We start from the raw sequence: 24,707 nt of genomic DNA on the forward strand, positions 1-24,707 counted from the left end.
CGCGCGCCGCTGCCCCCCGCCCCCGTCCGCGCGGGAGGAGGCGGAGGCGGAGGAGGAGGAGGAGGGGAGGAGGGGAGGAGGGGAGGGGGAGGAAGGCGCCGCCGCCATTACAGGCCGAGCCCGCCCCGGCGGCCCCGCCGCCCCCGCCCCGCCCGCCGCCCCCCGCCTCCGCCCCGAGGGGGGACATGGCGCCGCCGCCCGCCACCCCCGGCCCGGCCCCCCGCCGCCGCCGCCGTCACGGTAAGGAGCGGTCCCGGGTTCTTCCCGACCCCCCCGCCCCCCCCCGGCTGGGAACAATGGGGCCGCCCCACCCCCGCCGGCCGCGGGTCCGCCGGGCCGGCCCACAGCCCCGACGGGGGGAACTGGGGGGTGAACGGGGCCTCGGCCCGGGGAGGAGAGGGGTCACCCCCCCCATCCATTTGTGGATGGGGGGGGCGGCTCATCCCCGGCCTGGGGGTCCTCCCGTTGAGGGGTCTGGGCGGGGGACAGACCACCCCCGGGGGGGGTGGTGTGTCCCCCTCCCTTAAGGGGGGGGGGGGGTCCAAGGAGGGGAGACAGCTCCTCCCCCCTTAGGGGAGAGGTCTGGGAAGGGCAGACCCCCTCGTTTAGGAGAGGGGAGACCCCCACCCTTAAGGGAAGGGGTCCAGGGTGGGGACACCCCCCACCCACCTTAAAGGGGAGACCTCCTGGGAGAGGATATGTCCCCCCTTTTTAGGGGAGGGGTCTTGGGAGCGGGAGACCCCAGTTAGGGGAGAGTCCCTGTGGTGGGGAGACAGCCCCCCTTTAAGGGGAGGGGTCCTGGGAGGAGAGACACCCCCACCACCACCGCCAGGCTAAAGGAGGCCTGAGAGGGTGAGGGAGGGAGGGGGAGACCCCTTAAGAGGGGGTTGGCCCCCCAAGCTAGGAGGGAGAAGGAGAGACACACCCCCTCTTAAAGGATCCGTGGCCCCCCCCACCAGCAAGGAGGTGGAGAGAGGGAACTCCCCCTCTGGGGCAGGGAATGCAGACCCCCCCACCACCATTAAGAGCTTGGGGGCTTTTCCCCCCCAACCCCAAGGATCCCCCTTTTACTGAGAGGGGCATTTTGCTCAGCAGGGCATGAGGGGCTGCAGCCCCACTTTGGCGGGGGGGGATCACCCTGTCCCCCCACTTGAGGAGGGGGGGGAGGCAGGCATCGCCCTCCCCCAGATTCCCCTGTGAAGGGTCTCACGGAGGGGCTGGGGTTTTGGGGGGGTTCCCCACAGTGGGGACAGCCATGGAACCAAGCTCCCAGCGCCCCCCCCCCCCCCCAAGTGGGGGAGGGAGCCCTAATCCCCCTCACCAAAGAAAAGGGGGGGAGAACCTCAGGCTGATTTTGGGGTGCTGCTGCCTTTTGGGGTGTCCCCCCCGCTCTGGGGGGGGGGGGGGGCGTTTCCAGCATCCACCTTTTTGGGTGGCAAATGCCCCCTCTTTGCCGCCTCCCTTTTCATTTTTCCGGCCCATTTCCGAAATCTTCCTCTGCTAACCCATGTTCATTTGGCTTTTCCGGCGGCGGCAGCAATCCCCCTGGAGACAAGCTTGGGGTTCGACCGGTGCCGGAGCCGCCCACCGGCAGCTGCCCCGGCTCGCTCAGAGCGAAGCCATCGTTGCGATGATGCCCACCGGCAATTAAAAAGCGTCTTTTTATTCGGTAATAAATTGACGGCGCCGGCTGTGGGCTGGGGAAACGATTAAGGCGTTTGCCGGGAGATTAAGCTTCGCACAATGATTCTTTATATTTGGGGTTTTTAACGGAAATGGGGGATTTGCTTTCTTGGTAGTCATTTTTATTATTTTAATTTTTTTTTCTCCAGGAGCTGCTGTATCCGCACGAGCCGCCGGTAATTGGCGTTTAAATCCGCAGAGATAAAGACGGGCCTGACGCGCGCTTGGGCCGGCTGGTGATGTAATTTTTAATGGCCTGAATTCATTTATTTCTGCTTTCGCCCTGCCAACTGGGGGGGGGGGGGGGGCGGGGTGGACAGACTTGAGAAACCGCTTGATTTTAAAATTAAAAACCCAAAAAGGTGCTGAGCAGGGTGCCGAGGCTGCGTGGCAGAGGATGCCTGCTCCTGTGCCGAGGCTCCTGCTGCTTTCCTTATTCCATCCCAATACAGGGAAGCTTCATTAGGGTAACATGCTTTGTCAGGCTTTTGACAGCACTTGGAAAAATAAATTTAAATTCTTTTTTCTTATTTTTTTAATCCCTTCCTTTCTCTGTCCACTTTACCGGGCGCTTTGGGGCAGCACCGCTCACCTCCGAGCCTCAGGGAGCTTCAGTTTTTCCTTTGCTACCTTGGGGGGGGGGAAAAAAAAAAAAAAAAAAAAAAAGCTGTTGTGGTTCCTAGCTGTGCAAAACGTCCGATTTTAGGACTTTTCTTGCTCAGGCACTTGCACATCTCCTCGTCCTGGCTCAGAGGACAGGATTCAGGGAGTGGCACATCCGAAACAGCATCTTCACTGGAGCGCGGCATGAGCAGCATCTCCCGGAGAGGGTCGGTGTCTGCACTCTGTCTCTTCGTTCCTCTCCACACCTGCTTTGCTCTTTTTTTCTTTTTTCTTTTTTTTTTTCAGTCTATTTTTTTTTCCTTCTTGCCTAGCAGCCTCGGTTCCCCTCTGCTGTCTCCCCGGCCATGTCTGCTTACTGGGTGTGTTTTCCCTCAGTCCTCAGAGCATCACCCACCTCGAGGCATCAGCAAATGGTGATTTTTGGAGAGGTTTAGGCTTTACCTGGATCCAGAGTGATTTTGGGGATGCTGATTTGGAAGCTTGTCCTCTTTGAAGCAGCATGACCTGATTGTGAGCATCTTGTAGAGATCCGTGATTTAGCGTGGGGGCTAAACCTGGATAATTTTCTGCCATCCCTCTAAACCACGGTGGGTTTTCTTGGTGCTGCTGGGAGAGGAGCTGGTCCCCTCGGGAGCCAGGCAGTTTGACTGGGGAACGTGAAACCCTGCAGAAAGACACCCAATAAGACTGTGGCCGAGATCCATCCCTCCCAGTGGCCACGTCTTTCCTCCCTGCCTCCAAACTCTGGTGAAACCAGGAAAATCGGGGGTAGGCATGTGCTGAGCTTCATGACCATGGTGACTGCAGCCATCTAACAGCTGTGGGGCAATGGCGACCCTCATTTTGAGGTGAATTGGCTTAACTGGGGCGGGCAAGGGGTTGAGGCGGTGAGGTCTGTTCATTTTTCAGAAGGAGACTGGATTTATTGCAATTGCAGTTGGGTGTTGGGTGCATAAAAGCGATTTTTATGGTGATGAGATTTTGGCGTGGCTGTCACAGAAGGTGATGCTTTTGTTCATGCTGGGCTTGAAGCCTAATTAGTCATCTTCTAGCCACGGCTGACTTAAGTGATGTGCACTGGTGTTTGCCCAGCTGGGCTGCGACTCAACGCTTGCTGTTTGCTCCTTCACTGAGGGATCTCTACAACTTTGACATCCTTTGGCCTCTTCCTTGCTGACTCATTTGGATGTTGCCCCAGTTAATTTTTCTTGAAAATGAGTTTCAAGTTTGCTAGCCACCAGGTCAGGGTGATTAACGCTCTGGTACCTTCGCGGGGAGGTGGTTGGTGGTGGAGCTGTTAACCACCCAGGTTGCGTGGGATGAACAGCTCCATCCCCACTGTGGAGATGTTTCTGGTTGGGTTTTGCTCTGGTTGGCTTGAACGTCTCTGCGGCTGTTGGTGGCAATACACCAGGAAGGGCCCCAGTTGGTCCATAAATATGGATAAATATAAATGTATGGCCATATACGTTGACTGTAGTTAACAGCTCAACATCCAAATGGAGATCAGCAATGAGTGGTGTCTATCGGGTTCCATACTGAGACCAGTACTGTTCCAATACCTTCATCAACAACCTAGACAGTGGGATTGCAGGTGACACCAAGCTGAGTGGTGCCGACGGTATCCTCAAGGGAGGAGCTGCCATCCAGAGTGAGCTGGAGGAGTTGACCAAAATGAACCTCATGAGGTTCAAGAAGGCCAAATGCAAGGTCTAGCAGCTGGGTGGGGGCAATCCCCTGTCCCAGCACAGGCTAGGGGAGGGATGGATGGAGAGCAGTCCTGTGAAGAAGGACTTGGGGATGCGGGTGGGTGACAACTGGGACATGAGCTGGCAATGTGTGCTCGCAGCCCAGAAAGCCAAGCGTCTCCTGGGCTGCAGGTTGAGGGAGGGGATTCTCCCCCTCTGCTCCACTCCGCTCAGACCCCCACCCTGCGTCCAGCTCTGGGGTCCCCAGCACAAGACAGACATGGATCTGCTCAAGCAGGTCCAGAGGAGGCCACGGAGATGGTTCAAGGGCTGGAGCAGCTGTGCTGCGGAGAAAGGCTGAGAGAGTTGGGGCTGTTCAGCCTGGAGAAGAGAAGACCTTACTGCAGCTGTTCAATATAAGAAAGATGGAGAGAGACTTTTACCAGGGTCTGCAGCAATAGGACAAGAAGTGACAGCTTTAAACTGACAGAGGGGAGGGTTAGGTTGGACACGAGGAAGAAATTCTTTGTGATAAGGGTGGTGAGACACTGGAGGAGATTGCCCAGGGAAGCTATGGATGCCTCCTTGTGGGAAGCGTTCGAGGTCAGGTTGGATGGGACTCAGAGCAATCTGACTGAGTGGGAGATGTGCCGGTCCATGGCAGGGGGTTGGACTGGATGATCTTTGAAGGTCCCTTTCAACCCAAACCATTTTATGATTCCGTATATATATATATATGTAAAGTTCCGTATATATGTATGTACACACACATGTACATGTGTACATATATATATGTCTATGTGTAACCCTGCAGTCTAAGCCCTCGTGAAGCTGTTGGCAGAGCCAACAACTCAACCTGATGCCATGTTTCCAACAACCCACCTCAAAGCTGTTTTCTCTCATTCTCCTGCCAGGAACACCACTGGAGGAGCTGGCCTTGGCCACAGAAGGGGGTTACAGCTGCACTGGTCAGTCTGCTCGTTTGTGAAACCCCCTTCGTTGGGGGATAAGCTTGCCATTTTGCAGGCACCCTGCTTTCGCTGAGGTGATGGACGAGTCCCCACAGAGAGCTTGCACCTTGCCATGCATCACTCTTTCCTATGTGCCACCGGAGAGCTGGTGAAAGAACAGGTCTGTCTCTGCTGCTGACACACCAAAAAAATACCCCCAAACAAGCCCCGTAAGAGGTTGATTTTGCCTGGTGCTTCTCTCATGGTGAGAGCTGTGGGAGGTGAGCCAGCAGCTGGAGACAATTAATATTCACGCAGCACTGCGTATCCCTTTCCCCATCATGATAGCACTTGACCTTTGCCTTTTGTCTCAGGATTACTGAATTGTTTTTAAAGCCTTTTTACGAGTTGACGAACGCAGAGGCATTGCCACGTGCTGAGGCTGTGTTGAAGGCAGCGTTGTGGCAACTTTTACATACCTAGATGAGAAGAAATGGCACTTAGATGAACATTCTTTTTTTTCTCTGTTGTGGCATTTTGATGTGAATAACTGTCTGGGATATTTATCTTACGATGGATAAATAGTAGTTTATTAGAGAGCAGTTGTAGCCTCTAGCTGTACTTATTTTTGCTTAACATTATCCTGGACCCAGATTCACTTTTGCTGTGACATGAGATGGTCCTGGATCCCACCTTGTTGCAGAAAAACCTTTGCCCGCCTGTTGTGAGATACTGTTTAACCACATACTTATCCCCCCCCCCCCCCCCCCCTTTCATTTTAGTCAAAGATTTAATGACCTAGCTGGGGAGAGCTAGTCCAGGCTGCTTGGCTCCTGGCCAGATATTTCCACCGTTTAAGCCGTCAGATTATTTTGTGGCGCTTCGATGACACCACGGCTGCGCTCACCGAAATGCCTGAGATAAGCAAGGCTGGCTCCAGACTACCTGAATTGCCTGCTGTGGTGCGTTTGTGCCATGTGCCTTCCTCAGAGAAGGGGAATGCTGAACCCACTCCTTTTGTTTTTAAGCTTCAAGGTTGAGGGTTGCTTATTTTTAAGGTCTTCAAGCAAGTTCAGGTTTGCCGATTGCAGAGGACAGAACGACCGTAGGTTTCACATCTGAGGCTGGTCCATGGCACCAGCTGGTTTAACCGGCAGCCGAAGAGACACAGAGCTTGGGGAGAAGCAGCATCTCCAGGGGACGCTGTCATCGGACAGCTCTGGATGACTTTTTTTTGGTGATGTTAACACACCCAGAAAACAAAGTGCTGGAGGTGCCCTGCATCCCCTCAAGGCGCTGCGGGGCTGCCATTTCTTTTTGTCTCTGCCCCTGCATAGTCCGGCTTCTAATTTAGAGCTTTAGCTTATTTAATTTAAAATGCTTATACTAAATGCTTGGTTTTCTTAAAAATGCTAATTTCGGAGGGGTTCTGGATGCAAGACCACACTGGATGGAGACGTTTGTCCCATGGCAGGCTGTGGTCCAGCCAGTCACTGCTCCACAAACAAGGTGTAGCCAAGGATGGAGTATGTCTCCTTAAACCCTCTGCACCCTGGATTTAATTTCATCTGATTTCCCATTGGGAATGCTGGTTCTGCTGTTATTTTAGCCCCTGACTTCATGCTGTGCAGAGCACTCAGTGCCCTGGGCATCTGTGGCAGCAGGTTGAGGAGGAAGAGGATCCCATCGACCTGGGGAGAGCTGCAACACGGAGGTCATTCCCCTTAAATAAATGAAAAGCCATGCCAAAAACTGGTTGGCGGCGTCCGCACTGCCGTCAGGTCCCCTTCCCTCAGGGGTTTTTGAGTCACAAGCTGGAGTTTCTCCTCCCGCAGCACCCGTCAGGGCCTTCGTGACCCTGGTGAGTGCCACAGAGAGCATGAAGAAAGCTTTGTCTCTGGTTTAATAGCATTTGGGAAGCTGCTTAATTGAACGTACTATTAATTCTGGGACTGTTGCGACACGCGCATGCAGTGAGCGTTGGGGGCTGGCGTGGAAAGCTGGGTTGAGTGCCGGCAGCCACCCAGGCTTATCAGCAGCCAGGATTGTGTGAGCTGTTGTCACTGGTGGCTGTGGTTGTATCCAGGTTTCGGGTATCTGGGAGAAGAAAATACCTTTTTATTTTTTTCCTTCTCTTTGGCTCTGTTGTCAGCTTCTTAAGAGGAAACAAGACCTAAATTCCCCCTGCTTTGCTGGGAATTAACAGAGCAGTTCCCTTCTTCTTCCTGGTCTTCCTGGCTGGACTTTGTGGCATAAATGAGTAACTCCTGACTCAGAGATTTAGGGCAGAAAACGAAAGCGAGCGCTGTTTGACACCAATTTTCCCCTTCCCATGGCCTGAGCAGAGGATAAAGGACATCGCTTCGTTAGGTTAAGCTAATTGGGGAGCTGAGGACACGTAGGCGTGAGTGTGAGCGCACCCAAAAGCAGGGTGGGTATGAAGCTTTCTGTGGCTCCTGCATCTGAATCTGGGGTGGGTTACTTATCCCCACACCAGGCTGATCCCTCCAGCTGCTTTTGCAGCATGTGCAGAAAAGCACAGTGGAAACAGGCATGGTCCCATGCACTGGCCAGGACTGGTCCTGCCACATGTCCCCGTGTTCCCCCAAAACCTGTATTTACGCCGCTGTGCTTCTGAAACCTTGCATTTTTTTTTTTTTTTTTTTTTGGTATTTAAAGTCTAATTTTAAAGGTATGAAGCTGATCCACAAGAGGAAGCAGGGGAAATGGCTCTCAAGAGTTGCATAGGATGCGCGGTGATTTTTTTTGAACTATTATCCACATCTAATTTCTATAATTTTGGTGTGGAAACCCCACCCACAGTGTGCTCAGATATTCCAGTCTGTTGCTTTTTGCCAGCATAGGAAATGCTTGTGCAAGCGAACGTGAGCAGGATGAAGGTGATGGTGCGAAGCTGAAGGAGCTGCTTCTGCTGGAATTCACTTTTGCTCCCAAAATCTGTCTGTGGAAGTGCTTCTGCAACTGTGTGTACTGTGAGTTTTGCCAACTGAACAGAAAAAGGCGGATTCCCCATCAGGCAAAAGTGAACAGAAAATCTGATTTTCACCAAATTTGTCAGAAATTCATTGGACAATGCTGTCACCTGGCCCAGGCACGTACTGTAATTCGTTAATAAATTGCCCACTTTGTGCCGAGGATTAACATGGGCAGTGGTGCAGGATCCTCCGTGCTGGCCCTTCCTCCCTCTTGTTAGACGCTTGGTATGTTGCTGCTCTCACTCATCGCAGATTTGGTCTTGGAAACCAGCAGCTCTGCAGCTCCAGGGGTTTTTATTTTTTGCAGAAAATTGGGAAAGTGGTTTTACGTCTGCAAGAGGGCTGGGCATGGCTGGGGAGACACATTGTCGTGCCGCGCGGCCAACGGTAGCCCATCTGTTGCACGAGATTAAGTGTTTCGGACCCAGATGGTTAAAAGCTTAAATCAATCTTTGCAAAGATCCAAACGACCCATTTCAGGGACTTTCTGCTACTGGGACACGGAGAGAAAATTTACAACTTGGGGAGAATCCCTCTGTCCTGGTGCCTGTGCCATGTTTCCAGCTGCCGCATCAGCTGGGCTCTCTGACTGGAGCATGGGAGCATTGGAGGGGAGATGGGAGAGCCGCAGCGGCTTGCCGGTTCGGCCACCGGTCAGACAAACCAGTTTAAACAGCACCAGGGGTAAGCTGGAGCACGCTGATGTCTTGCCAGGGTCTGGGTGCTTGGCATCCACCTGGGCTCATCCTCCAAAATGGGAAGAAGCAGCGAGGATTGAGGAAAAATGCAGCAGGAAGAGTGGTTCCCAGTGGAGTAGCAGAAGAAGCTGTACAAGCAGCCCTGAGCCCTGTCCAGCCTCCCAGGGAGTAACTGCATTCCTTCAAATTGAGCGATGAATAATTAGGTGAAGTAATTAAAGGTTTGACAGCGGCTCAGCAGCATAGTTTACATTGCACTGGTGCTGTGGCTGTTACGCCCTTTTACCTGCAAGAGTCTCACCTTGAGGAGTGACACACGCTGCCGATAAGTGATGTTCCCGCGGGAAATAACGTGTCCACGGAAGAGCCGAGAATTTGCAGACCAACTCCTAAAATGCCCGAACTTCTTGTGTTTAAGCTTAAACACCCACTTCTTCATGGCATTCGGATCACGTTACCTGGTGGCTTGGCTGATGCAGGTGGTCTCATGGAGGGGTGAAATGTGGGGGTTTTGAGATCAAATGAATGTCAGGGTAGGTTTTTGAAAGCAAAGCACCTGACAGGGTGGCAGGTTTGCAGCAGCCTTTGTCTGTCGTGTGATTCAGTCCAGCTGGGGAACTGGAAGAACTGCACCATCCAGACATCAAAGTGGAGGAGACATTGTGGAAGGCTGTGCTCCCTGGATTGTTCCAACAGCCCACAATGTCATCTGCACGCGAGTTAATTTTGATTTTTGCCGTAAGCTGAAAACTCTTCCCCTCTTGGATCGTAAAGCAAACTATCTCAACTGCTGATTTTCATAGAATCACAGGTTTTGGGTTGATGGGACCTTCAAAGATCATCCAGTCCAACTCTCCTGCCATGGGCAGGGACATCTTCCACTAGATCAGGTTGCTCCAAGCCCCGTCCAGCCTGACCTTGAACACTTGCAGGGATGGGGCATCCACAGTTTCTCTGGGCAACCTTTTTCAGTGTCTGACCACGCTCACGGTTTCAGGAGCAGTAATTAGGATCATCCCTCCCTCTAATACTATTCCCTCTGGGAGGACTTACGTCAGCTCATGCTTGGGGCGCCTCTTCAAGGCTTTAGATGGATCTCGCTGCCTTTTTTTTTTTTCCAGCTATTCTGATCCTACTAGATCCCATCTATCCACGGGGAGTGAAGAGGTAATCCTCCTGGTAGAAGCGGTATTGGGTGTTAAGCCGGCGCTATGTGCAATCTTAGGTCAAAAGGCAAAGACAAGACGGGATGGTTTGTTTTACTTGCTTTCTTTTCAGCGTTGACTTGGAAATACCCGGGAAGCAAGCCCTCTCCCCCAGGCCCTGCTGTGGGTCCCCTCAGCTCTTCCCTCCGCTGCTGACCTGTTTTTCTTGCGCCCTGCCCGGCTCGGGGGCAGACTGTGACCTTGATCTGCCTTCGTGACACAGTCGGCTTGTGGTTTGCGCCCGCAAGCCACTTGTGATGACAGTGGGGAAGCAGTACCCACTGTGGTTAGCGCTCAGTCGGATGCTGCGGTTGGCACATCTTGGCTGCTGCCGGTATCTCCCCGGCATCAGCACTAGTGTTCAAGTGCAAGGTGTATAAAATGGTACGGGCAGAATTAGGTCTGTTTGGGGTTCCTGAGCTGAAATGCTTATGGTTGTTTCTTTTTCTCCTAGGGGGAAACGTCGGCTGTCCAATGATGGGGACCAGCAAGAACTGAAGCGCTGCTGGTACATACAGGATGGGAACGACGAACTTCATCGCCCCGGCACCCTGCCTGGCTTGAGAACTGTCACCCCACCTTCCACTGAGCTCTCAAGTTGCACCGGGTGCCGGAAACACTAATCCTCTTGAGCGCCGGAAACACTAATCCTCTTGGGTGCCAGAAACACTGATCCTCTTGGAAGCGGTTGGCTGGGACAGGATGTGTGGACGATGATGATGGCAAGAAAGCAAGATGTTCGCATTCCCACCTATAATATTAGCGTGGTGGGATTGTCTGGAACAGAGAAGGAGAAGGGGCAGTGCGGCATTGGGAAATCCTGCCTTTGCAACCGGTTTGTACGGCCCAGCGCGGATGAGTTTCATTTGGACCACACTTCAGTTCTCAGCACCAGTGACTTTGGGGGAAGGGTGGTCAATAATGACCATTTCCTCTACTGGGGGGAAGTTGTGCGTTCCTTGGAGGACTGCGTCGAATGTAAAATGCATGTTGTGGAGCAGACGGAGTTTATCGATGACCAGACCTTTCAGCCTCACCGCAGCACGGCCCTGCAGCCCTATATCAAGAGGGCTGCTGCGACCAAACTGGCATCGGCTGAAAAGCTCATGTACTTTTGCACTGATCAGCTTGGCCTGGAACAGGACTTTGAACAAAAACAGATGCCGGATGGAAAGCTGCTGGTGGATGGCTTTCTTCTCTGCATTGATGTTAGCAGGGGTATGAACAGGAACTTTGATGATCAGCTCAAATTTGTTTCAAATCTTTACAATCAACTAGCGAAAACAAAAAAGCCCATCGTGGTGGTCCTGACAAAGTGTGACGAAGGCGTGGAGCGGTACATTAGGGATGCACATACTTTTGCCTTAAGCAAAAAGAACCTCCAGGTTGTGGAGACGTCAGCTAGATCCAATGTGAACATTGACTTGGCTTTCAGCACCTTAGTGCAGCTGGTTGATAAAAGCCGGGGAAAGACTAAAATCATCCCCTACTTCGAAGCTTTGAAACAGCAAAGTCAACAGATAGCTGCTGCTAAAGACAAGTATGAGTGGCTGGTCAGCCGCATTGTCAAAAACCACAACGAGACATGGTCGAATGTGAGCCGCAAGATGCAGTCCTCTCCAGAGTATCAGGATTATGTCTACCTGGAAGGAACGCAGAAAGCCAAAAAGCTGTTTCTGCAGCATGTCCACCGCCTCAAGCAGGAGCACATAGAGCGCCGGCGGAAGATGTATCTCGCCATGCTTCCTCAAGCGTTTGAAGCCCTTATCCCGGACCTGGACGAAATAGATCACCTGAGCTGCATAAAAGTGGAGAAGCTCTTGGAAACAAAGCCAGACTTTCTGAAATGGTTTATTGTCCTGGAAGAGACGCCCTGGGATACCACAAGCCACATTGACAACACGGAGAACGAGCGCATTCCCTTCGACCTGATGGATACTCAGCCCGCCGAGCAGCTCTACGAAGCTCATTTAGAAAAGCTGAGGAACGAGAGGAAAAGGGCAGAAATGAGAAGAGCTTTCAAAGAAAACCTGGAGACTTCCCCTTTCATCACACCCGGGAAGCCCTGGGAGGAAGCACGCAGTTTCATTATGAACGAGGATTTTTACATGTGGCTGGAGGAGTCTATTTATATGGATATCTACAGCAAGCACCAAAAACATATTATAGAAAAGGCGAAGGAGGAGTTTCAGGAGCTGCTCTTGGAGTACTCAGAGCTGTTTTATGAACTGGAGCTTGACGCTAAACCCAGCAAGGAGAAAATGGGCGTCATTCAGGATGTCTTGGGTGAAGAGCAAAGGTTCAAAGCCCTGCAGAAGCTGCAGGCTGAGCGGGACGCCCTTATTTTGAAGCACATCCACTTTGTGTACCACCCAACAAAAGAAACGTGTCCGAGCTGCCCGGTTTGCATAGACTCTAAAATCGAGCACCTGATCAGCTCCTGCTTCATCAGGCCCTCCGAACGCAACCAGAAGAACTTGCTTTTGGACTCCAACATCGACAGGATCAATCTGGTGATCCTTGGCAAGGACGGTTTGGCACGTGAGCTGGCCAATGAGATCCGGGCGCTCTGCACCAACGATGACAAGTATGTGATCGAAGGTAAGATGTATGAGCTGTCCCTGAGGCCGATAGAGGGCAACGTCCGGCTCCCTGTTAACTCTTTCCAGACACCTACCTTTCAGCCTCATGGTTGTCTCTGCCTTTACAACTCGAAGGAGTCGTTGTCCTATGTGGTGGAAAGCATCGAAAAGAGCAGAGAGTCGACCATTGGCAGGAGGGATAATCACTTGGTTCACCTTCCTCTGACGCTCATCCTCGTTAACAAGAGGGGGGACACAAGTGGCGAGACGCTACATAGCTTGATACAGCAAGGCCAGCAGATCGCGAGCAAGTTGCAGTGTGTCTTTCTGGACCCTGCGTCTGCTGGCATCGGGTATGGCCGTAACATCAATGAGAAGCAGATCAGCCAGGTTTTGAAGGGGCTGCTGGACTCAAAACGCAACTTAAACCTCGTCAGCTCAACCTCCAGCATCAAAGACCTGGCAGACGTTGACCTTCGGATCGTCATGTGCTTGATGTGTGGAGATCCGTTCAACGCGGACGACATCCTTTTACCCATCCTGCAGTCCCAGACATACAGACCTTCACAGTGCAGCAGCAGCAGCTCAGTCCTCCTCGAGTTATCCATTGGGCCGCACAAGAGGCGCGTGGAGCTCTCACTCCTTTCCTACCATTCCTCCTTTAGCATTAGGAAAAGCCGGCTCGTCCATGGGTACATTGTCTTTTACTCAGCGAAACGCAAGGCGTCCCTGGCCATGCTACGTGCCTTTCTCTGTGAGGTGCAGGATATCATCCCCATACAAGTTGTGGCGCTTACGGACGGCTCCATAGACATCCTGGACAACGACTTGAGCAGAGAGCAGCTCACTGAGGGCGAGGAGATCGCCCAGGAGATTGATGGCAAGTTCACCACGATACCTTGTAGTCAGCCACAGCATAAGCTGGAGATTTTCCACTCGTTTTTTAAGGATGTGGTGGAGAAAAAAAACATCATTGAAGCTACCCACATGTACGACAACGTGGCCGAAGCCTGCAGCACAACAGAGGAGGTGTTCAACTCACCTCGAGCAGGCTCCCCTCTCTGCAACTCCAACCTGCAGGACTCAGAGGAGGACATCGAGCCCCCCACCTACAGCCCCTTCAGAGAGGACACGTCCATGCCTGCCCTGCCCAAAGACCACTCGAAGCTTTCCATGGAGCTGGAGGGGAACGATGGCTTGTCTTTCATTTCCGTCATGAGCACTTTTGAAAGCAAGCTGAACAACAAAGTACCTCCTCCAGTGAAACCAAAGCCCCCTGTGCATTTTGACATTACAAAGGGAGACCTGTCATATTTGGAGCAGGGGCATCGGGATGGGCAGAGGAAGTCCGTGTCTTCTAGTAGCTGGTTGCCCACAGACTGCTTCGATCCTTCCGATTACGCTGAACCAATGGATGCTGTGGTCAAACCCAGAAATGAAGAGGAGAACATCTACTCCGTGCCTCATGACAGCACCCAGGGCAAGATTATCACCATCCGAAATATTAACAAAACCCAATCGAATGGCAGCGGCAACGGCTCGGACAGCGAGATGGACACCAGCTCCCTGGAGCGGGGCCGCAAGGTGTCAGTCGTTAGCAAGCCCGTGCTGTATCGGACACGCTGCATGAGGCTGGGCAGGTTTGCTAGCTACCGAACCAGCTTCAGTGTTGGGAGCGACGATGAGCTGGGACCCATTCGAAAGAAAGAGGAGGACCAGACTTCCCAAGGATATAAAGGTGATAATGCCGTTATCCCCTATGAAACGGCCGACGGGGAAGATCCAAGGAGGAGGAACATCCTGCGCAGCCTGAGAAGGACGACGAAGGTAGGCTGGTGCTTTCTGCCCTTTGATCATGGGATTTGCGGGGTAGAGGTCAGGATGTATCGCCAAGCATAAAGCCTGAATGAAGGTGGGAGCCCCTGCCGTTGCATTCATGGTGTGTTTTTCATGTATTTACTGATTGATTGATTGGGTAGGGTGAGCACAGAATCTCTTTATTTTATTTTGAATTGTGCATTAACTCACTGCTGGCATGGGCTGTGTGAACTTGCAATCCTATGCCAAAATCAACTCCATCATTTCCACCCTCGCAACACTCTTTTGAGAAGGTTCTTTCCGTGCTCAGAAGTTAGGAGTTTCAAGGGACAATTAGCTGAAACATGGGTGCTTTGAAATATGGCCTCCATCTGCTTTGTAAATTCTCTTTAACATGGATGAATGGAGTAGAGGCACTATTGTTGGCATAGAGTCATTTAAAGAAATGGAGTGAAGCTAGATGTGTCTGAACAGGGCAGACACTGGTAAGTTGAGGACCCATCTAAGTTGTTGTCTGTTGCTACTCTTGGGTGGCTTTTCTCAAGCTCTTCTTTTCTCAAGGCTCTTCTCTAGACGCATTGTGCTGCCGCAGCTCTACAAAACCAGACTTAAATCCACCTGGATTTGCTGCCGCTCTTTGGCACAATTGTGGATCTGCTCTTTAGAGGGTGAAACTGGTTTTGGACAAGCCTGCTGGTTTGCAGTGTTGCGTGGTTGAGTAATCTTTGGAATTCTTGGCCGGCAGTTGTCATGTCAATCGCCAATGGTTGGCTGTCAAAGCCATGCAGCCCTACGCATGATGTGGCAGTGTTGGGCATGTGGTGGGTGTCCTGCCCACTCCAAGACATGGTGGATATCTTGGGTCCTACGCATGGATGCAAATGGAGAAGCCAAGTCGTGCTTGTGTGGTCCATGGGAATGAAAATGCCTGGCACTGCAGTGGAGTGGAAGCACACACATGCACACACATATATGTACAACATACAGAAACATACAATACAGGCATTATATACTTACACAGATGCAAACGTTATATTGTACAGATATCACACACATGGCATATGCAGAGGCACTCATGTCATGCCAACAGACATATACATGCACACGTTAAATGTACACATGCATTACACATGTTAAATATACATACACACAGACATCACACACGGAGGTCATATACCTATGCACATTACACACATGCACACACGCGCACACATACATACACGCTTTATATACACACACATATGCATATACTTATGTACACACATAAGCATGAGCACACATATACACAATGCACCATTATATACACATGTGCATATTATATACACACATGTATCTTATACATAAGTGTTATGTACATGCACACACATATAGAAGTTATATACATATACACACATGCACACACACAAGTTACATGCACAAATACATGTACGTGCCCATGTTGTTATGTACACATCTATACAGGCACATACACTATACACACAGTCATTACGATGTGGGTGTATATATATGTGCAAGTAAGAGGGGAGGCAGGAGGAGGAAGGGAAGGAGGGGCTGTGCTGCCCCTGACGTGGCAGAGGGAGCAGCAGCAGCTGCCGGACGTCCTGGTTGGAGCTGCCTGCTGCTGCAAAACCAATCACGGTAATTAAGAGGCATTATTAATTTCCACTGGAAACAAAGGGAGAGCTGCCTACAATGATCTGCCAAGCAGGAAGGAGCAAACCAAAATCCTCTTCTCCTCGGTGGGGAGGATGGGCCTGGTGCTATGCCTTCTGTCTCCAGGAACGATCCCGCTCCCTGCTCTGTCATACCGAGAGCTTCCTCAATTTCCCTTCCGTGTCCAGCTGCTGAAGCGTCGTTTTCTGCTTGCTGCATTAAAAAAAGCTCCGTTCAGACGCTCCCACTCATCGGGGGATGCTTGGGGATCGGGGAGAGATGGTTGCTCTCATCCAAAAAGGGTGTTTCAAGACTTCCCCCAAAAAAGGGTGTTTTGAGTCTTCCCGAAATACCCACAGAGGCACAAACTTCCCTTATGGGCGATGGATACGCTCACTCCCGTGGTGTGGGACATGCTAAGAGGAGAGCGGGCTGCACTCTTCTGCAAGGAGAGGAGGCTTTGCTGATGGGACTGGGTTTCCAGCTGGCGGATTTGGGTTTATAACTGGCTTGTTTGGGTTTATAACTGGCTTTTTGGGGTTTCCAGACAGCATTTTTGGGCTTTGGTCCCATGCTGTGTTGTAGCACTTCCCCTTTTCCAAGGGGAAGCCAAGGGATGTGGCCAGGCAGCAGATGCTGCCACTAATAGCAGTTCTTGACATTTTAATTTCTCCCCCTTAATTGTGTGGATTTATTTTTAAGTCACAGTTTCATCTTCATTTTGCTGATGCGAATGGTGTATGGTGGCAGGTACCACCTTGCCCAGGCTGGAGGAGCATTTGGGTTTCCACCTTTGCTTTGGTGACATGTTGTGGGGTTTATTTTGCTCTTTCCTTAAAGTTTAGTAGCAAAATTCTGATAGTAGAATCATAGGATGTGTTGGGTTGGAAGGGACCTTCAAAGACCATCCAGTCCAACCGCCTGCCATGGACAGGGTCATCTCCCGCTAGATCAGGTTGCTCTGAGCCCCATCCAGCCTGACCTCGAACACCTCCCACAACGGGGCATCCACAGCTTCTCTGGGCAACCTGCTCTGGTGTCTCGCCACCCTTACTGCAAAGGATTTCTTCCTTGTGTCCAACCTAACCCTCCCCTCTGTCAGTTTAAAGCTGTCACCGTTTGTCCTGTCACTGCAGACCCTGGTATAGGTTTCTTTCCATCTTATAAGCACCTTTATATATTGAAAGGCCACTAGAAGGTGTCTGTCTAGTATGTCCATGTCTCTCATGTACTGGGGAGCTCAGTGCTGGACCCACCACTCCAGGTGGGTCCTCAACAGAACTGAGGAGAGAAGGATCACCTCCTTCCAGCTGCTGGCAATGCTTTGTCTAATGCAGCCCAAGACACCGTTGGCTGCTGTTGTGGCACCTTGCTGGCTCATGGTCAGCTTGGTGTCCACCAAGCCTGCCCCCCAGGTCCTTCTCTGCTGAGCTGCTTTCCAGCTGGGTGGCCCCCAGCCCCGCAGCGTGTCCTTGGGGTTGTTCCTCCCCAGGGGCAAGACTTTGCGCTTCTTGTTGAACTTTATGAGATTCCCATTAGCCCATTTCTCCAACCTGTCAAGGTCCCTCTGGATGGCAGCACGACCCTCTGGGCTATCAGCCGCTTCTCCCACTTTGGTGTCATCCACGAACGTGCCGAGGGTACATCTGCCCCGTCATCCAGATCACTAATGAAGATGTTAGGACTGGACCTCAGATTGACCCCTGGGCTAGTCCATTGGGCACTGGCCTCCAACTAGACTTTGCTCCATTGATCACCACCCCTTGGGCCTGGCCGTTCAGCCAGTCTTCACCCCACCTTACCCTCTGCTCATCAACAGCTTCTCCAGAATTTGGTGGAGAAGGTGTCAAAAGTCCTAGCAAAGCCCAGGTGGACACTCCACTGCTCTCCCCTCATCAACCAGACCAGGCGCGTCATCCTAGAAGTTCATCAAGTTGGGTGAACTTCCCCTTGGTAAAGTCCCATTGGCTTCTCCCATTTTTTTGGTCTTTCCCTTCAGCCCCCCGGAGAGGTTTTTTCAGCTAAAGACTGACAAAAATGCCTATTTTGATGAAAACAGTACCGCCATTTATTTTTCACCTAAGCCATGACATCCAGGAGGCTCCACCTTAGACATTGGCGAGCGACAACGTTTGGGATGAAATTCGTCAGCTTTGCAAAGCCTTCGGTCAGGTTTAATGTCCTGTAGCAGGGAAGGGAGTGTTGGGAGAAGTGGCTCCCTCATCTGTAACCACCGCCCCCGCCTCTCTCATGAATACGTTACGATGATAATCATTCACTTTAGTAAATAATAATAGCAGCATGCTTGAATAAGTGTCTTACTCATAATATTATAATAATATTGCATGCATTGGAATAAATAACGCGTTGGAATAAATAATGCATTAGAATAAATAATAATGCATTGGAATTAATAATGCAATGGAGTAAACAGTGCATTAGAATAAATAATAATGCATTGGGATACATAATAATCCATTGGAATAAATAATAAATAATAATTAATTGGAATAAATAATAATAATTCATTGGAATGAATACTAATGCTTTGGAATAGATAATAAATTGCTTGAATAAATAGCAATCCACTGAAATAGGCATGTTATCTGGGTCTTGTGGCTGTCAGTTAGGACGCTGTGGATGCAGGAGCACCTCCGGGACGGTTTTTCTCCCCCCAGCTCCTGCTGGATCCGGCCCAGCTGGGAATTCAGCCTGGCAAAGTGATCACTGTGTTTTAGGCTTTATCCACGGCTATGCTCAGCACGGATCGGTTGGCCAAGGAGCTGCGGGAGTTTGTTGGGGCTGTGGCTTGCCCCGTTGGATCGGCTTGTGTCGCTCCTGCCAAAATAACTGGATTTTGGCTGCTGATACCCTTCGCCATGCAAAAATGTTAAGAGCAGCCTCTGCATCCTTCCTATCTCAGTGGTAACGGGTTAACTTGCAGATTTAAGTGTTTAAATAAACGGGCATATTTGGGGTATTTGCCTCAGGTTCACTCTTCTCTCTCCCACAGAAGCCAAAGCCCAAACCTCGGCCATCCATCACGAAGACGACATGGGAAAGCAACTATTTTGGGGTGCCTTTGACCAATGTAGTGACTCCGGAGAAACCCATCCCCATCTTTATTGAGAGATGCATTGAGTACATCGAAGCAACAGGTAAGAGCAACCGGCTGCGGAGCTTTCTGCCTGGGGGGAAAAGTCTTGTTGCAAGCTGCGATGGCAGCACATGAGGAGGTTTCTTCTTCATCACAAGCTCAGGTCGCTATGGTTTTTTCTGAGAAGGCATAAAACTCTTCCCCGGATCCTTTTTTATTACCTGGGGAAATGAGCGTGCCTGGAGAACCACCAGCCTTGGACATCTGCTGTTCCCATCCCGGCCTCAGAGATGAAGGGCTGAAATAACTCCAGCTACCTTCAGGTGGGACTTTTTTGGGGGCATCCACCTTGCACCTTTCCCTCCGAGTGGTTGATGTTGATGGCTACAGCCTCTGGCAGCCCTAATTAACACTAAAATAAGCTGCATGCTTTTTTTCTGATGGCTTTTTCCCCCACCAGGCTCTTGCTCCAGGAAGCTGTAATGGGGAGATCAGGCGGTGGGTGCTTCCCCTTTCTCGGCATTTTTTTTTTGCCGATGGCAAAGCATGAGCCGACACCACTGCCACATCCAAGAAAAAACAAGTCAGTGACGCTTCACCCCCCTGGTCTTTCATCCGGAAAATCCAGACAGTGTTTTCAGGGAGACCAGGTTTTGTTTCTTTTTCCCCACTCTGTACACCAAAAAAAAAAGGCCATTATTTAGGCGGAGATGCCTTGCGCAGAAGAGATGTCGGTCATCACAGTGTGCTGTAATTTGAATTAATCATTAATGCTTTAAATGAGCACAAAATGATGTCAGGAGTTGAATGCTATGCTGGGGATAAATCACCTAAAATCGAGGTTGAGGTTTGGAGGACCCATGTAAAAAAAATAGAATGGGGGGTAAAAAGATAAGTCAGGGGTGAGAAATTCTGCATGGAGCTGTGGGCAGGTTGGTTCAACTTTGATGTTAACTTGCTGTACCTCCTAATTTTTGAATTAAAAAAGAGATCTCAGCGGGGTGCTGGGTTTAAAAGGTTAAAAATAATAAATAGGGAAATTCCTCCCTGTTGGGATGAGATCACAGGCTGGGTTTAAACTAGGATATCCTGGAGGAACAGGATTTCACGGAGGGGTAGGGATTTGGGGTATCATCACTTCCAGGCTCTGGGGAGCAAATGAGACATATGGATTTTAATGCCTATAAACATCGGTTCATAGGGGGGCTGTCCCTAAAGCCCCCCACCCCATTTGCTCATGCCCCCCTTGCACTGATACCTGCTTTTTTTTCCTCACCAGGGCTGAGCACTGAAGGCATCTACCGCGTGAGCGGAAACAAGTCGGAGATGGAGAGCCTGCAGCGGCAGTTTGACCAGGGTAACCTCTGCCACTGAGATTCCTCCTTTCTCACCCCAAAACTCAAGGGACGCCCGTGCCCAACGTGCCTGCATCCCCTCCACCACCACCAAAGTGGTTTTAGGATGATAACATATTTGGGCACACTTAAGCCCTGTAGTTTTTATAACCTGGACAAGGCTGACATGCTCACTGCAGCTGCATTGCCCCATGCCATCCCAATGAGCGATGCCAGGCACCGTGACTCTCTAGTCCCCACGTTTTTCTGAGTGTTTTATCCATTTTCATGCCTCTCCTGCCACTGGTTTGCCTGCTGTGCATCAGGGTTTGGATCCTCTGTGAATGGAGATTGGGGTTGGTGGCTGGAGGCAGTTTTCTGCCAGTGGCAGCGACGAGCTGCTTCAGAGCAAACCTCCCTGTCAGCTTCCTGCACCCCTGAAGCACTTTGGGGTGCAACCACAAACCTGGGGGTGTAACCCCAAGACTCTCCCTTTGCAGATCACGGGCTGGACCTGGCCGAGAAGGATTTCACTGTCAACACCGTGGCCGGTGCCATGAAGAGTTTCTTCTCCGAGCTGCCCGAGCCCCTGGTCCCCTACACCATGCAGGTTGAGCTGGTGGAAGCCCACAGTGAGTATGCCCAGGGGGTCCTGATCCTCATCCCACCCCAGCCCGGCCCATCTCCTTATTAATTCATACCGTACCGGCTCATTTGTGGGCACATCTCATTAATGAATACCATAAAAGCCCATTTGCACGCATGTCTCCTCATTATTTCACACCCTCCAAGCCTGTTTCTGGCTGGAGATGCTCTGCCCCAGCATCACCGCTCAACGCCATCCTGCACCTGTGAGCAGCATGGGTTTTTGCTGGGCTGGGAAAGACTGATGATCTGCTTAAGTCAGTGGCCCCAAAATCCCCCCCACAAGGAGGAGGGATCCCACGGCGGGATGCTGCCACGACCAGCTGCGATGCCTGGCAAGCATTTCTCTGCCGCAGCAGCCCCCCGACTCCGCATTTCCTCCTGGCAGAAATCAATGACCGGGAGCAGAAGCTCCATGCGCTGAAGGAAGTGCTGAGGAAGTTTCCCAAGGAGAACTATGAGGTCTTCAAATACGTCATCGGGCACTTGAACAAGTACGTATCAGGGTTCCTGGGACACGGGGAGGAGCACCCCAACCCCCCCCTCCCCCGCCCCTGCTGCAACACCAGTACTGGGGCTCGCCTCTGCAGCTGGATGGCATTGAGGCAGTCGGGGGCGGGGGGGGGCCCTGCTGACACCTCACTGGCATCGTCTTGTTCTCTCTCTCCCACCGCAGGGTCAGCCACAACCATCGGGTGAACCTGATGACCAGCGAGAACCTCTCCATCTGCTTCTGGCCCACCCTGATGAGACCCGACTTCAGCACGATGGACGCCCTGACGGCCACCCGCACCTACCAGACAATCATCGAACTCTTCATCCAGCAGTGCCCCTTCTTTTTTTACAACCGGCCCATCCTTGAGCCCCCCAGCGCCACTCCTGGTTCTCCATCTGCCACCCCCCCTGGCGCCCCTTTCCTCCCTGTAACGCCAGGCACGGCTCAGCCCTCGCCTCCCCGGACCCCACCGCCATCGCCACAGTCACCCATCCAGCCACTCCTCCCAGCCCAGCTCCACACAGAGCAGCACACACTGTGAGCTGATGCCAGGGGAAAAAAACAAACAAAAAACAAAAACCAACAAAAACCAACCGGAAAAAAAAAACCCACAAGAATCTTGGTCTGGTCTGGGGTGCCCAGTGGAGACGAGGAAGTGAATGCTGGGCTTGGGGTCACCCTCTCCCGCCCCAGAGCAGACTTGGGCATGGCGGGAGCGCACCAGGGCAGCCGGACTTGGGACCCCAGGAGGATTTTTCCCCACCTTTCGGTTTGGCCAGGGGGTTGAGGAGTGGATCTGGCACCAGCAGGATGGTGGGGCTGAGCCAGCGGACCTATGTGCTGGGGCGCTCGGCAGATTGGACACTTCTCCGGCTGCCCCTGGACTTTTCGGCTCGGCCCTGGTGCCACCAAACCCCCTCGCATTCCACGGGACACAGCTGGTGGCTCACCCGGCACTGTCCGAAGCTCATCCGATGTGGCCCAACGCTCATCCAGCACATCCCAGCTTGCCCAGCATGGCCCAGGGCTCATCCAACACACTGTGGTGCAGCCTGAGGCCCATCTGGTATGGTCTGGCATGGGCTGATGCTCATCCGATCGGACCTGAGGTTCATCCAGTGTGATCTGGCACAGTCCCAGGCTTGTTTGATGCAGCCCAAGGCTCATCCAACATGGTCCAGCATGGCCCAAGGCTCATCCCACATGGTCCAGCTTAGCCCGAGGTTCATCCAACATGGTCCAGCATGGCCCAAGGATCATCCCACATGGTCCAGCATGGCCTGAGGGTCTTCCAAAATGGTCCAGCATGGCCTGAGGCTCACCCAGCATGGTCCAGCGTGGCCCAAGGCTCACCCAGCATGGTCCAGCGTGGCCCAGGGTTCATCCAACATGGTCCAGCATGACATGAGGCTCATCTGACATGGTCCACCATGGCCCGAGGATCATCCCACATGGTCCAGCTTAGCCCACCCTTCATCCCACACAGTCCAGCATAGCCCAAGGCTTGTCTGATGTGGCCCGAGGCTCAGCCAACACGTCCTGAGGGTCATCCGACACATCCCAAGGCTCACCCAACGCATCCCAAGACTTATCCGAGATGACTCGACGCTCATCCAACGTCACCCGTCACATCCCACAAGTCATCCGATGAATCCCAGGACCTCCCTGGGGCTCCCCCACCCCGCTTTCCGCCCATCCCCCAAAAAGCCTTTGTCTTTGTGGGTGTCCAGCATTGCCTTTTGGCCAGGACTCTCCCACCCCACCCCACAGTTTCTGCCCCTCTCCAGGGATTTTGGTATTAAGCACTTACCAGAGGGGAGGGGGTTGGGCCCGCTGCCCCCACCCCCCCCCAACCCTGTTTTTGGCTGGATTTGCGGGTTTTCCTCCAGAAAAGCCGGTGCCGATTTTGGAGTTGGGTTCAATGCGTTTCAGCTTGGGGAAGGAAAGCTGGAATTTGGCTGCAGCAAGGACACCTGGTTCGCCTTTGGGGATGGGGGTTGGGTGCCCTGGGGAATGGGGGGGGGTGCCCAGGTTGCCTGGGTCCCCCTGGGACGGGGATGGGGGGGGGGGTGGCTCGGACACCTGGATCCCACAGGAAGGGGGGGGTTTGGACCCCTGGGGGATGGGGACACCCGGACATCCACATGGGTTCTTCCCCCACCCCTCCTCCCAGTACCAGGGTGGTTTTAAACTGGATTTTCATGGTACCACTGGGAGAGCACGGGGAAGGCTCCTGCCACCCCTCCTGGGTCTCTTCGCACTTTAAGACACCTCCAAAAACCCCCCTCAACTCCCCACCACTGGTGACAAAAACAGCCCAAAACCCCCTGCCCCCCCCCCAACCACCCCTTGGGGGGGGAACGACACACAGACTCCTCCGGCCCACGGAAACCCCCAAAAAGGGCTTCTCCCCCAATTTCTCCAGTCTCGTGCTTTAAAACAAAAGTGTTGTTGTAAATAGCGGCTGCCGGCTTTTTTTTTTTTTTTCTCCTTTTTTTTTTAATAAAACTGGCCAAAAAAAACCCTGAAAAGAAGAAAAAAAAACCCAAAAAGAAGAAAAAAACCCTGAAAAGAAGAAAAAAAAAACAAAAAGAATTAAAAAAAAAAAGAAACCCAAAAAGTATGAAAAAAGAAACAAACAAAAAAAAACCCCAACCAATTCTCACCATGGGGGAGGGTTTTTTGCTGTTAAAATTTGGGGGTTTGGTGCCTTTCGGTGCAGCCGGAGGGGCCTTTGGTGGTGTTGGAGCAGGGAGTGTCAGTGCTGGCAAAGGGCTGGGGGAAAAAAAAAGCAAAATTGGGCAAAATTCAAACTGGGAGACAGATGCATTGCTGCTTGTCCGTGTCCCCGTCCCGTTCCCCCCCCCCCCAAAATGGGACAAAACACTATGTTTTAACAGTTTTCCCCCTACTGCCACATCTTCGTCCTCCTCCTCACTTGCCATATCCCAGTGCAGTTTTGGGATAGAACTCCCGATTTTGGGGATTTAGGTTTTTCCCATTAGGTTGAACCCTCCCTTTTTTGGGGGGGATAACCCCGTCATACAATAGGAAGATCATATCGGAAAAAAGTCATTTTTAAAGCAGGACATAAATTATTTAAATAATAATAAAAAATCTCTGGGTGGGGTTCCCCCCTTGTAAATTAAAAAACAAACAAAAAAACCCAAAAATCAAAATTCATCATTTAACTGATTCCTCCACCAAAAAAAAAAAGATAATAAATTGAATTTTTGGG

At 51.8% G+C, this 24,707-nt stretch overlaps 1 protein-coding gene across 3 annotated transcripts; it reads left to right on the forward strand.

The window, feature by feature from the left end:
- The first annotated feature begins 167 nt into the window (after positions 1-167).
- ARHGAP35 (Rho GTPase activating protein 35) lies at positions 168-23,970 on the forward strand. Of its 3 annotated transcripts, none has more exons than XM_049797303.1 (8): positions 168-240; positions 1,833-1,924; positions 10,299-14,253; positions 18,911-19,055; positions 20,274-20,351; positions 20,829-20,960; positions 21,362-21,467; positions 21,650-23,970. In XM_049797303.1, the coding sequence occupies exons 3-8, from the start codon at positions 10,558-10,560 to the stop codon at positions 22,008-22,010; spliced, it is 4,518 nt and encodes a 1,505-aa protein (XP_049653260.1). In that variant the 5' UTR covers positions 168-240; positions 1,833-1,924; positions 10,299-10,557; the 3' UTR covers positions 22,011-23,970. The 3 variants fall into 3 exon arrangements, 2 of the variants coding, with proteins under 2 accessions (XP_049653260.1, XP_049653259.1); XM_049797302.1 differs by having other exon boundaries at positions 1,833-1,919; XR_007505484.1 differs by lacking the exons at positions 168-240; positions 1,833-1,924 and having other exon boundaries at positions 9,917-14,253; positions 21,650-22,692; positions 23,014-23,970.
- The last annotated feature ends 737 nt before the right edge of the window (positions 23,971-24,707 follow it).

This window comes from Accipiter gentilis, unplaced genomic scaffold (genome assembly GCF_929443795.1).
Source record: "Accipiter gentilis unplaced genomic scaffold, bAccGen1.1, whole genome shotgun sequence".
Taxonomy (NCBI): domain Eukaryota; kingdom Metazoa; phylum Chordata; class Aves; order Accipitriformes; family Accipitridae; genus Astur; species Astur gentilis.